This window comes from Petaurus breviceps, unplaced genomic scaffold (genome assembly GCF_028583685.1).
Source record: "Petaurus breviceps papuanus isolate PSGF00001 unplaced genomic scaffold, PetGlider_PUasm1.0 90752, whole genome shotgun sequence".
Taxonomy (NCBI): domain Eukaryota; kingdom Metazoa; phylum Chordata; class Mammalia; order Diprotodontia; family Petauridae; genus Petaurus; species Petaurus breviceps.
This window is the reverse complement of record NW_027187336.1, coordinates 11,207,725-11,222,337: the sequence shown is the minus strand read 5'-3', so window position 1 is coordinate 11,222,337 and position 14,613 is coordinate 11,207,725. Positions and strand designations below refer to the sequence as shown.

The window sequence follows — 14,613 nt, the reverse complement described above, 5'->3', positions numbered from 1 at the left end:
CACATTCACATATGTATTCATATGCCCGCATACCCTTATATAAAGATATATATATATATATACATATATATTTCTAATCCCTTCAACTACTGAGAAAAGTTTCATAAGTTACAATTATTGTTTTTCCATGTAGGAATGTTAATAGTTCGACTTTGGTCAGGTGGCTCAGCGAGCAAGAGCACCGACCCCAGTGCCGGGACGACCCGGACCAAATCCGGGTCCAGACACTCAGCACCACACCCAGAAACAACAACTGGCCATGCAACCCCGAGCAAGCCACTCAACCCCGATTGCTTTAAAAAAAAAAAAATAGTTCAACTTTGATAAGTTCCTTATGATTTCTTTTCCCTGTTTACCCTCTCACGCTTCTCTTGCTTCTTGTATCTGAATGTCAAATTTTCTATTCAATTCTGGTTTTTTCAGCAAGAAAGCTTGAAAGTCCTGTATTCTGCTGAATGACCATATTTTCCCCTGAAACATGATACTCAGTTTTGCTGGGTAGGTGACTCTTCGTTTTAATCCCAGCTCCCTTGACCTCCGGAATATCACATTCCAGGCCCTTCGATCCCTCAGTGTAGAAGCTGCCAGATCCTGGGTTATCCTGATTGTGTTTCCACAATATTCAAATTGTTTCTTCCTGGCTGCTTGTAATATTCTCTCCTTAATCTGGGAATTCCGGAACCTGGCTATAATATTCCTAGGAGTTTTCTTTTGGGGATCTTTTTCAGGAGGTGATCGGTGGATTCTTTCAACCTCTATTTTGCCCTCTGGTTCTAAAACATCAGGGCAGTTTTCTTTGAGAACTTCCTGGAGAATGCTTTCCAGGCTCTTACTTTGGTCATGGCTCTCAGGCAGTCCAATAATTTTTAAATTATCTCTCCTGGATCTATTTTCCAGGTCAGTGGTTTTTCCCATGAGATATTTCACATTGCCTTCTATTCTTTCATTTGTTTGGATCTGTTTAATAGCATCTTGATTTCTCATAAAGTCATTAGCTTCCATTTGCTCCAATCTAATTCTGAAGCAATGATTCTCCTCAGTGAGCTTTTGAGATTCTTTTTCCATCTGGCAAATTCGACTTTTTAAGGCATTCTTCTCCTCATTGCCTTTCTGAGCCTCCTTTGCCATTTGAGTCAGTCTGTTTTTTAAGGTATTATTTTCTTCAGTCAGGCTGTTGACTCTCATTTCATAATTTTCTTGCATTGTTCTCATTTCTCTTCCCAATTTTTCCTCCACTTCTCTTATCTGCTTCTTAAGGTCCTCTATGGCCTGTAACCAGCTTGTATTTTCCTTTGAAGCTTTTGGTGCAGGAGTTCTGACTTCACTGTTTTCCTCCTGTTCCATGCCTTGCTCCTTCTTATCCCCAAAATAGGAGTGTAATGTTGGAATCTTCTGTCTGCTTTGTTTCCTTTGCCTGCTCATTTTGCCACTCAATGATTTGACTTTTGGGCTTTTTGCCACAGTAGGACTCTGCCACCAGACAGGGGAGTTTTCATCCCAAATGCTGGGGTTTTCTCAGCTGCCGGAGGTATTAGATGGGTGCCCTCTCTGAGGTCTCCACACGCTCTGGCAAGCTGGACACACACCCCAGGACCTCCACCCTAGACTGCAATCCAGATCCAAGCAGGTTAAAGCAAGAGCGATGACCCCTCAGACTGGTGCTTGGTCCCCCTACACTCTGCAGGCCAGGAGCTGAAGCCGCCACGGCTGTGCCGGCGTCTCAGCGGTTTCTCTCCCCAGGGGTAAAAGCCATGCACTCCCACTTACTGGGTCCCAAAGTCCAGACTGCACTGGCCTCTCACCTTGTCCTTCGCATCTATGTATTGATAAATCTGGAAAGGGCCACAGCTGCTGCCGATCTGGAGTCCCTCTGGCTGGTGGCTGGTCAGGCCCGCCCTGGGGCTAAAGCCTCGGCGTGGTGCTGGGCTCGGCTCCCAGAGCGTTGCAATGGCCGGTTCCTGCCGGGCTGTTCTCAGCGGGAGGTTAGCTTCTCTGTGTCATTTTGTGGGTTCTGCAGCTCACAATCAGATTGTGTCCACTATTATCCTCCTATCTCTCTCATTTTTCAACTCTCTCTATCTCTGGGTTCTTGCTCATCTGCTTATGAGTATGCTCAAGTTTCCCCCATCCCTAAAAATTTCTTCACTAGGAACTACCATCCCTGCTTGGCACATACTTCATGCTTATTAAATAAACAAAATAAATGCTTATTGCCTATGGCCTGCTAGCTGTAATCCTATATCTCTTCTCCATTTCTCGGCCAAACTCCTTGAAAAAAAATAATTTATCAGCATCTCCACTTCCTCTTCTTTCACTCTCTTCTTAATCATCTGTAATTTGACTTGAAACCACCTTACTCAGTTGAACCTACTCACTCCTAAGTTACCAAAGATCTCCTAATTATCAAATCTAATGGCCTTTTTCAATCTTCTTCCTTCTAGACACTTCAGTCTTGGACCGTGTTGACTATTCTTTGCTCTTGGATAGTCTTCTTTTCTTTGGGTTTTTCAGTGTTTCTTTTCTTCTACTTGAGAGTGTCTTCATTCTCTTGCTGGCTTATCAGCCTGTTACTTCTCTTGACTGAGTGTACCCCAAGGCTCCATCCTGAGGGCTCTTCTCTTTCTTCCCCCTTTTTTTCTCATTTGGTGAACTCATTATCCCCGAAGGGTGCAGTTATCATCTCTCTAAAGATGATTCACAAATTTACATGTTCAGCTCTAATCTCTACTAAATTCCAGTCCTATATCACTAAGCGTCTGTTGGACGTTTCAAACTGAATGTCCTATGGGCTTCTCAGAACTTATTATGTTTTCCCCTTTATCCTTACAGTCATCCAAGTGTCATCTGGGATGCCTCACTCCCTTTATAAATATTCATTCTGTTGCCATGTATTGTCATTTCTGTCCTCACAAATCTCTCTCATATGTCCTTGATTTCCTTGAAATCTCAACTCACTTGCCACTTTCCTTGGCAGGGCCTTTCCTGTTCCCCTTGGCTGCCAGTGCCTTCTCATCCAAGGTTACTTTATGTTCTTTTTGTGTCTTATAGGAGCTTATGCAGGTGTACCCGTCAACTTCCTCAGTAGAACATTAGCTTCATGAGGGCAGGGACAGTGCCTTGTTTGTCTTTGTATTCCCAGAACCTATCTCAGTACTTGGCAGCTTAGTACATTTTTACTAATAAGCGTTTTTTGATCAATTGATGTTGTAAGTATACATTGTCAGTTATCTACACTTTCATCTTCAGTCTATATCTTTAAAATATATGGTTTTCCCAATTTCTCCATCCTCCTGAGAGAGAGGCAATAGACTCAGAGTATAGATTGGATGGGGTGGGGGATTCTGCAGGTATGCTCACTTCTATAAAGAAGTATATGGCTATGGCCATATATTTAAATTATTAAATATGGATATATGGATATGACCATTCCAAGAATTTGTTTTGCTTGATTGTATGCTTTTGCATGTTTGTAACAGGGTTTGTTTTGTTTTGTTTTCTCAATTGGGGCAGGGGAAGGGGGGATGGGAGAAAGAATGCAGAACTGAAAATAAAATAAAATTTAATTTAAAAATATAAGTACACTATGTATGCATATTAAATTATTTGGGTAGCTCTTTTTTTTTCTTCCTCATCTGAGTCATATCTTTTTTTGCCTTCATACTTTTCATTCTTGAGAATTTCCCATCCATCTTGGGTCAACTTCCTTATTGACTTTTAGGCTATGGAAATGGAATAAATTTATCCCTTTTATGAATTCTGAATTCTTTGAATCTAAGATTCATGTCAGATTACTCTTTACTTGTCCTTAATTAAAGTGTTGTGGTCACTCCCTCACAATATTACCATCATTTTTATTTTGGAATCTTCAGTGGTCAAATATGAGGTCCAGAATAGCAGTTCTTGTTGCTTCCTCACATACGATTATAGAATTGTAGAGTTAGAGGTAAAAGTTCCTTGGAGGTCATCAGATCCAGCCTTCTTAATTTACACATAAGAGCAATTAAATGATCTGTTTAGGATTACAAGCTATTAAATATCAGAAACAGGATTTGAATCCAACTTTTCTAAGTCCCTTATTTTAATCCCTATGACAGAAGCATCCCTTAACCTCAAATCAAGTTAAAGAACTTGTCTGCTACCTTGATTTTGACAGAGAGAGATCATAGATTTATAGAGGTAGAGATTATCAAACCCAATTCCTGATATTTGAGAAAATTGATGCAGAGAGGTTGTGACTTGCCCAGGGTCATCTAACTAATCTTGAAGCAGGGTTTGAACTCCATATCCAGTACTCTAACACCCCTAACTGCCTTCTGGGAGAGGACGGAGGGACAGAGGGAGTGAGAGACAGAGAGAAACAGAGACAGAGAGAGATCAAAATGATGACTAGTGGAAATTCCCCATCATGTTTTCATACCACCTTTGTGATCTTTTTCATGGACTTCATAGTGGTCTGCAATGTAATCCCAATGACTTTATTGCTTCTTTCCTTTGATCCTTTTCCAAGAGTTTCCCCTTTCTGTTTCAGACAAAAACATCCTAGATGGCTTCATAGGAATATATCATCTTAATATAAAGTGTGGATACATAATTGTCTTTCCTTATTTCGTTCCATTTGTATAAGGTTCACCCTGACACAATCAAATTCTAGTGACTAATTCCATAGCACCAAATATCAGTAATCCCTATGCAGCTGCATCTTCATCCTTGTATTAAGTATGTTTGTTACGCATATCTTATACATCTATGTATAAATCTGAGATTACAGGTTTTATTGCTGGTTATCTTCTTGAATACTGTCTCCTATGAATTGTCCTTTCTAGTAATAGCTTATACCTGCAACTCAGTGTTATTATGTAACTTGGTAAAAAAAAAAAATGTAGGGAGTTTTCTCCTTCTCCCTTCGTTTTCAGTTTAAAGTGCTCTTGATCTAGTAGGGAAATAAGATGCAAACACTTGTATTTATTTCCCTTATGTATAAATGTCTAGAAATGACTGATGTTGCTTTGTTATTTTTTCATTTGGTTGACAGCATGAGTTGTTGCCATAGGATTATTTTTCATATTAGCCTCTTTCTTTAAGAATCTTAGATAATGTACTTGGACTCAAACTGATTTACTGTCCCTTTGTGTCTTGCTGGCACAGTTTGTTTTCTGTCATCCCTAGCTATCAGAATTGATGTAATAGACTTCATTTCTTCTGCTTACCTCATGAATGGTTGCCTTTTCTTTGATTTGCCATGAAGAAATTCCTTTAATACTGGCTATCTGATGTTAAACTCTGTGGAATAAAAGCAAGTCAATTTGGAATAAATGCTAAATAAGTATACCCTCTACCCATGCAGATTAATCTGTAGTGTCATTATTTGCCCTATTTTGAAAGTATTCTAATTTGAGGACTAACCTGGGAAGATGGATCATTAATTAGAGATGTTTTCATCTTTCTCTTCATAACAGTAAGGGTAATAGTACACATACTATCCTTCCTTCTGTCAACACAGTATTTTCCTTTTTTGTCCAGACCCATAACTTCATTACGCTGGAACTCCTGGTATGGAATATCCCTCCACTGCTACTTATCAGCAGTTTACTTGTAATTTATTTATTTATTTTTTAGGCAATCGGGTTAAGTAACTTGCTCAAGGTTACATGGCCAGTTATTTCTGGGTGTGGTGCTAAGTATCTGAGCCCAGATTTGATCCCCAGATCATCCCGACTCTGAGGCCGGTGCTCTTGCCTGTAATTTATACTTAGATCATTTCCAAAAACACCAAGAAGATAAGTGACTTTCTCATGGTCACAGAATAAGTTTGTGTCAGACAGTTAAGGTAAAAAAATTTATATGTTCTGACCCTACCCATGGTTGATTTTTAATGGGAATTTCTCTAAAGCCAGACATTTTGTTCCAATAGATAGAAAACCACTGATTCTTTTTAGTGTTTTGATCTCACATTTAAGAATGTGAGATCATTTCTTGAAATATTTTCCTACGTTTTTCTCCTTGTCAATTGCAACACAAGATTGGCAAGATTGACTATCAGTAGGCTTACTGCTAAATCCACTTAGAAGGGAACTCTTGGTCTAAAATTGCCAAGAGGCCAGGTTCCAAAAATCTGACCTATGATGAAAGTCTAGTTACTGATGACTTGTACCTTCTCAGCACTTCTTGAACAGGATATTATCTCTTATGGCTCACTCTCTGCCACGTTATTCACTGTTGTCCATCATCATATGAATATGGAGGCAGGCAATGCAGTGAAAGACCTCTGGGTATGGAGGACCTCACTTCAGATTGTGGCTGTGCCATTTACTATCTGGCTCAGCATGAGTCACATTTAAGTGACTCAGCAAGTCACTTAAACTCACTGGTCCTCAGTCCCTAATCTTTAAAATGATGGCTTTGGAATAGATGGGCTCTGAGACCCTTTCTAACTCTTAATCAAAAAATACCATGAATTATTGACATTGCTGCTAATTAATCTCTGCTTCCTCTTCTTAGTATACAATGGCTCTTTACTATATTCTTTTAGTTTCTGCACTTCCTATCACATATGTCTTACATAACAATATGGGTCCAAAATATCCCCAGTTTTCTGATGGCACAGTAGACTGCAGGTAGAATCCCCATGGTGGCAGATGTAAGTATCAGTATCTGATTACTGTCAATCATTGCTACCCTTCACTCTAAACTGCCCTCCAGCATGTAAAGCAGAGTGTCTCAAGTGGAAACTTCCTAAATTAGATGTTGTTTAAATGGGAAAGGAAGTTCTTCTAAAAATGATTTGATAGCTTACTAAGACTGACTGAAAATGCTTGCATTTTTTTAAAGACAGTAATAATCCTATAGTGAAAATGTACTTTGTTGTTATTTTAATAAATCCTGAGCAAGCATTTGGTAGACAATAGGGAAATTTTTTAAAACTTCAAACTTTGTCAAAGAAAAAAACTTCCTAAGTATGGAATAAGGTGAGAGAATCTCATACTCAGCTTATATGACAGTGGTCTTTTTTTTTTTCACTTAGCAGAGATTCCATTTATCATTTTACCAGGAATAGAAATTTTAACAACAACCTGTTCTTTTAGCTCCTCTGGAAGGAATCATGAAATATGTATGCAATAAAACCTCATTAATTTGGAATAATTGGAAGGAAAACCAGTCTGAGGTTGCTGAAAATCTGAATTTAGAGTATGTTTTAAGGAATGTGGTTTTTTAAATTCTTTCAAGGCAAGTCAAGAGACATTAATTAAACAACTTAGCACTGTGCTAAATATTGGAGATACATAGAAAGGAAAAACAAGGGTTTTATTGCATACATTATTTCATATCTTCCTGAAGAGGTAAAAGATCAGATTGGAATTAAAGTTTCTATTCCTGTTAAAATGATAAATGTATTTTCTGCTTTAAAAAAAAAAAAGAAACAACTGTCATATAAACTGCATATGAGATTCTCTTGCCCCATTCCATATTTAGGAAGGTTTTTTTTTTTCCCTTAAGGAGCTTACATTCTAATGGAGGAGACAACATGCAAACAAACAACTATATACAAAAAAGATAAATAGGAGATAAAGACAGTAGCATTAAGGGGAGTAGAAAAAGCTTCTTGCAGAAGGTAGGATTTTAGCTGAGATTTAAAGGAATCTGGAGCACAGGGAAGGGGGAAGGGGGATTCCAAAAATGGAGACAAGTGAAAAGGCATGAAGTTAGAAGGAGAATGTCTTGTGCAAGGAACAGGAAGGCAAGCTGTATGATTTATATAAGAAAGAATACTAGAAAGATAGGAAGAAGTCTGTTTGTGAAAGGCTTTAAAATTCCAATACAGGATTTTATGTGTGATCCATCATGTGATAGGGAGCCACTAGAATTTACAGGGAAGTGACATGGTCAGATCTTCTCCTTTTGATTGCTGAGTTGTAGAAAATGAAGTCTGGAGAGGCTAAATAATTTTGTATAAAGGAAGACTTTATATGATAAAGAATAGTTCTTTTAGGGGTGGCCAGGTAGCACAGCAAGTAAGAGCACCGGCTCCAGTGTTGAGAAGACTTGGAGATCGAATCCCGGGCTCGGACACTTAGCGCCCACCCAGAAACACCTGGCCGTGTAACCTTGAGCAAGTTGCTTAGCCCCAATTGCTCAGGGGCAGCCTGGCCGCCGGGTGGCTCGGCGAGTAAGTGCACTGGTTCCAGTGTTGGGACTGTTGGGACGTCCTGGAGATCGAATCCCGGGCTCAGACACTCGGCACCACACCCGGAGATGACTGGCCTCGTAGCCTTGAGCAAGTTACTTAACCCCAATTGCTTAAAAAAAAAAAAAAAAAAGAACAGTTCTTTTAAGTAGATTAAACCTTCCCCTTTTAATCTTATTTACAGTCAGCTTGCTTAGTGTAATGATAATGGGAATCTGAAGATCTTACCTGCCCCTTGGCCCTTTGATAGGCTTAAGTGAATCTAAGAACCTTCCCTGATTTAAAAATATACTCTGTTCCCTAATAGGCTGAATGTGGTCATGTGGAGCCTGTGTGTGGATTTTTAGGAATACCCACACCTTGTTACTTTGTAATCATTGGGCAGTGGTTCAAGATGGTTTGTGACATTCTCTGAGCCTGGAGAAGGCTATAGATACCCTGATGTGAGGTTTTGTTTTGGAGCTTACTAAGGGAAGAGTTGTGTGATTTGACCAGATGAGACTCTGGGCAGCGGTTGAGCCCCTGGCTTTGAAAACCCAGATGTTGGTGCTTCCCTCTCTGGTAACTAACTAGGTGTGGATGTAATGGTCAGACAGCTGGAAGCCCTGTCTGCTGAATTGTGTTATTTTCTGTTGCAACTGCTGTTTGTATTCTCTGAAGTTCAGGGTATTGACTTATTCCCCTGAACGAGGTAAATGATATATATTTGATTAAAGTAAGATTGTTAACCCATTTTGATTTGCTTTCCTTTAGAAAAGCAGCTCTAAGAACCTGTGCCAGCAGCCATCCTGGGTATGCTAGGATGCTTGCTGCTACACTTAGTGAACATTTTCCCACAGATCAGGAATAAATAAACTACTGCCATTGGCCTCCAGCATGTGTTTGCATGTGTAGAGAGCAAAGACTGATTTCTACATTTTTAAATACCGTGTTTCCCCGATAATAAGACCTATCCTGAAAATAAGCCCTCCCTTTACTGTGTAAGATTCCTCTAAAATGAGTCCTCCCCCGAAAATAAGCCCTATTGAGATTGCCACTGTAGTGAAGGTGATCCCCTGCACTACACACTACATTACGGTACCCTCTGTATGCACCGTTCCCCCCCCCCCGGTGAAATGCACGCTGTGCTCCGAGCTGCATCCAATCAGAGCTGCAGCAGTGAGCACGTCATCCTGTTCTTCCCCAGTGATTTGCTTGCTGGCACCATTGAGAGCAGTGCCACAGAGGAGAGCTGAGGCAGGACAACATAAGCCCTCTGGTGTTTTTCTTTCCAAAAAAAATAATGACAGTGTCTTATTAATGGGGAAACACGGTACAATGGTTGTACAAAAATAGGCATTGGGTCAGATTTGGCTGGGGAGAGTAGTTTGCTAACAAAACCAGAAAGGGTTCATCTTGAGGAAAATAGGGTATACAAGTATTTTCTGGCCCTGTGTTCTATATTACTTATCAAAATGTCTTTAACAATCCATGTAATTACATTGAAGCATTCAAGTTAGTCAAAACTGGCCATAGAGTTTCACCCCAATTTACAATATATAATGATACAATGAATAACAATCTTCATTATAAACAGAAACAAATTTGTGTTCTCAGTCATATAAAGTATTACTTCTAGTGATGTAAATCACAACTAATCTATGCCTGCCCATCTTTTGTAACTCTTTTCCCTGGCCTTCTTTAAGTTAACCTTCTTTGGTCCATCTACCATGTGCTGGGTAGACTGCTTTTCCTGACATCATTAGGATACCAGTGGAGCATGCAATCTCTCCATTTGTTTTCTCCTCACTCCTGCTAGCTGTCTTCTTTTTTGTTCATACATTTGTTAACATAATTTATACCACTTCTGCAGCATAATTCCTCCTTTGTAACATGTTATATACCTTGCTAAGGCCCTTTGGGGAGCATCAACTTCAGTTTTCCGAGATTAGTGTTCTGTGGCTCACAGAAATATAACATCAGTGGAAGAATATTGGTATACAAATAATAGACCTTTGTTTCAGAGAGAAACGAGTTTACTATAAGTTTGCTATTTCCAGAGGCAATCCAGCCTGCTCTCTTAACCATGTCATTTAAACTAAGTCAGGGGCAAATTGGCTTATCAAAATAACTTAGTGTAGTTTAACTAGAAATAGCTGGTAATAAATATGCACTCAGAATTGCTATAGATTTTCAGATAGTTTCATTTTTTCTCTATATTTCTCTTAAGTATAATACATTATCTTTGATTATCTATTTTCTTTTCAGGACCAAACAAATGTGTATTTTATGTTCTTTTCTAAAATTTATTATTCAATTAAAGATCCTACATTTGAAATACTTCTGTATCCCTCTTCTAGCATTCTTTCTTTTGCTAAAACTCAGCTTAAATTATCTTTCCTAACTTATTCAGTTACCTTGATTATATTCTGTTGTTTTATATTTTCACATAAATTTTGAAACTTTTCCAGCTGATTTGAAATGTGTATATAGCATATGAAAAAGAGCTACACAAGGTAAAGGTTCTGTATTATTTTGGGAGAGCCTGTGGTAATATGTCATAATTTTACCAGTATAGAAACAACCTGAATCTCTTTGCTTAGCAACACTGCAAAGGCAGACTAAGTTCATTATGGAAATTTTCTTCATATGCTCTGCTTTAAAGTCAGTGTGGCAGAATGGATAGAAAGCTAACCTCAAGGCCAGGAAGACCTGGATTCAGGTCCTGCCCCTGATACAGACTGACTGTGTAACACTAGTCAGTTCTCTTAACCTCTCAGTGTTCAAGGGCCAATGGTGTCAAATTCAAACAGAAATGGGGGCCACAAAACCATACAGAAGGATCCCTGATGCTGCATATTGAATTAGAAAGTCACATATCAACATTATCTATGTTCTCTTGTATTTTAAAAATTAATTTTGTTAAATATACCCAATTACATGTTATCTAGTTCCAGCAGCATTGAGAATTTTGTGGTAGCCAGCATGTCACATGTTTATTACCTCTGGGCAACTCCCTAAGACTGCACATTTATAGGAAGGTGGCTTCATGCTTCTGAGAGTTCCAGTGAACTCATGAAATCACAGGTGTAGTCCCTGTCTCTCTGCTATTCAGTTTTTTGTTAACTTCATCTATAGGACATACATTGCCAAACTGGAAAGTGTCCAAAGGAGGGTGTGACCAGATTGATGAAGTACTTAGAGACTATTCCCTGAGGATCAGCAGAAGAAATTGGGGACATTTAGCCTGGAGAAAAGACTTCTTTGAGTCATTGTGTCTCCCTTTAAGTACTTGAAGGATTATCCAGTAGAAGAAAGATTAAATTTGTTCTGTTTGGTCTCAAAAGGTCTAACTAGAGGGTGGCTAGGGGGCGCAGTGAGTAGAATACTGGCCCTGGAGTCAGGAGAACCTGAGTTCAGATCCAGCCTCAGACACTTAACACTTGCAGGCCCTGTGACCTTGGGCAAGTCACTTAACTTCAATTGCCCTGCCTTCCCCCCTCCAAAACATAAAAAAGAAGATCTAACTAGGAACAATGAGAAGTAGTTGTCCAGAGGCAGTTTTCAACTTGATGTAAAGAGAGACTCATGACGACTGGACCTTTCCAAAATAATAACGATAATAGTAATAACAGTAACAACAACAGTGATAATAATAGGTAGCATATGTTATTATCTCATTTGATCCTTACCAAAACCCTGAGTTAGGTGCTATTGTTATTCCCATTAAAGGGTAGATGGCCGTCTTAGGAAAGTAATGGGTTTCCCCCACCTGGAGCTCTTCAATCAAAAGCTGGATAACCACTTGTTGTGGATTTTACCAAGAATCCTGGTCTGATATGGTTGGATTGCATGCTGTCTGGGGTCCCTTCCTGCTCTAGGATTCTGTGATTCTATAATGACTTTTCAGTACAAGTTGAACTTACACAACTTTACCTAAGTTCAGCAAATTAGCAACCATTGGTGAGGCAGTATGGCATGATAGAGAGAACAATAGAATTGTTGCCAGTGGATCTTGATTCCCATCCTGGCTCTGCTACCTACTACTTGTATAACTTTGCTGATATCATTTGGTTTCTCATTCTTTAAAATAAAGATGCTGCATTATATGCACTGAAGTCTTTTCCAGCTCTGAATTCTATGATCTTTTGAATAATGTCTCTTTAATTAATTGTGCTAATGGGTATCCATCACTTTCCAAATGTGAAGTTTATTCTTATATTTGCAAAGGGGAGAGAATGGTTAATGAGACATACTGCTGTATCCATTCATAGGAATATAGCATTTAATTTTTGAAAAGAAGAAAGAAAATAAATTTTTCTACTCCTGAGTTGCTTTTACATTTACAAAAACAAGTCATCTTCAAGTAGAAGACATATTAATATGCTTGCCTCAAATCTCTGGACACAGTGTTTCTTCCTACTTGGAACATGAAAGCATTTTTCCTGATTATATTATTGACTCAAGGTGATGGAAGTAGACAATTCCTGAGCATTTATTAAGACCTTTCTCTGACAGAAATCCAGCAGAGTTAATTTCTAAGTAAGATATTTTGAAGTTTCATAATGTAGATGTTCTTATGGTGTTCTAATATGTTAGAAAAGATACTAAGACTTTTGAAATTGCATCTTTCACCAAGGAATCATAAAATTAAGTGAATTCAAAGGGTAAAGGTTTAAATCTTGCTAATAAGAAAAATGTACTTATTAACCTCTTTTATTTAACCAAAGATTGTTAAAACCCTGAATTATCTATCTGCTTTTCCCTAGTTTGAAAAAGAAAAACAGCATGATATTCGAGCCTTCTTTTTACCAAAACATATTAAGAAAAGACACACAATGTCATCCTGTGATGAATCAAATGTACTACAGGAAAAAGATACTGAGAAGGCCTTGGATTCTAGAAAATTAGCTACAAGGGATGCCGTTGACTATGGAAGTGATTTTGAACCTGAAGCTAAAAGATGGAAGTCAGTGGCCACTCAGAACAATTCCTGTCAAAAAGAGAAAAGACCATCCTGGTCTAGTCCAACAGATGCTGAATTTATAAAAGAAACAATTCAGGAGACAAAGTCTAATTCGACCAACATATCCCTCCCTGGAAAAAATTGGCAGTGTGGTCTCTGCACCTATGTTAATAGTTCATTATTGCCTTATTGTGAAATGTGTGAGACCCCTCAAGGCAGTGCTGGTGAGTAGAGGAGGGGGGAGAGTTGTCTTTGCTCCTAACTATAACAGAAACCCTATTGCTTTTAGAGAATACAGCTTATCAAAGCTTAGTGAGACTGCTCAGTGACTTGAGCCTGTAATACTAGAAATAAGACCTTCACATAGTGAAGACCCTGTGAATTTATCCCCTTTGGGAATGTGAAAAGCTTCCATTTTTGTCAAGAATGTATATCCCCAAGTGTCTGTGACATGGCATTAATTTGGCACAAATGGACATTTCTGATTAATGTCAGCAGGATGCGAATTCAATGGGCAGGAATAGAAGCTCTGTTGCCATGGCAGCAAATATGTCTTATAGTCAGAGATCTGCTGTTTTCTTCTCTTTTGTAGATGTTATGATTTTAAAGGGAAATTATAGATTTTTATGTTCTAAATAGCCAAATAATTCTCCAGAGTTACTTTGCTTCCTAAATCTGTGAGGTACAGTATTTTTTGTGTGGTAAATAATAAAAAATTCCCCCAGGTTTCATTTCTTTAAAGAAGCTGTCTAAGTAATTTGTTATATTTTTAAAAACAGGAAGTGATTTTAAAGCAAAAATAAAGATGTACTAAACTGCTGACTGTGTATATTTTTATACCAGGATCAATCAAATTTTCTACTGTGTGGTTTGGGGAATGGTTCCACAGTTGTCTTATGAAGAATGCCATTGATGTTCCTTTTGTTTCATAATTTGGAAGCATATTTTTATGACTGTGGAAACTGTCAGTTGACAGCACTGGAAAATGCAATACAAATTTTATTTATGAGTTCTAATAATCATGCAGCTGATTTATCTGGCACTTTTTGGCCGCAGAGCTCTTGACATTAACCAGTGAGTCAGCTACTCGGGCTGTACAGTCTGAGTTGCACTCTGTCCTTCCCTCCAGGGTCTCCTAGTTCTGATCCAAAGCTAAATGCAATCTGTAGCGAAAGCTTTACTCTTTCAGTTCTTGGTGTTCCTGCCAAAATTGACAAAGTCTGCCATCTGGGTAGTTGTATTTGTAATGTGGACACCTGTTGTCTGCAAACTAAATTGGAACCACAAGCTCATTTCACAAACCATCCCTATAGCAATTAGCATGATTTCATTCAACTCCCAACTGTTATAAACATAAAAATAAAGTACTCTTTGCCTGTAAAATAATTTCTGAGCACATGAAGTATATAAGATAAATGACTCAGCAGCATAATTTGGAATTTAATATTGGTTAATAGTTTCTTATTTTTTCTCTTGTGCTTTCAAA

At 38.5% G+C, this 14,613-nt stretch overlaps 1 protein-coding gene across 12 annotated transcripts in view; it reads left to right on the top strand.

The window, feature by feature from the left end:
• The window catches only part of ZRANB3 (zinc finger RANBP2-type containing 3), a 240,770-nt gene that overhangs the window by 161,616 nt on the left and 64,541 nt on the right, over positions 1–14,613 (top strand). For all 12 annotated transcript variants that reach the window (XM_069067832.1, XM_069067826.1, XM_069067830.1 and 9 more), the window contains one exon: positions 12,931–13,351. In XM_069067832.1, coding sequence (XP_068923933.1) covers positions 12,931–13,351 — 421 coding nt within the window. The remainder of the gene's footprint in view (positions 1–12,930; positions 13,352–14,613) is intronic.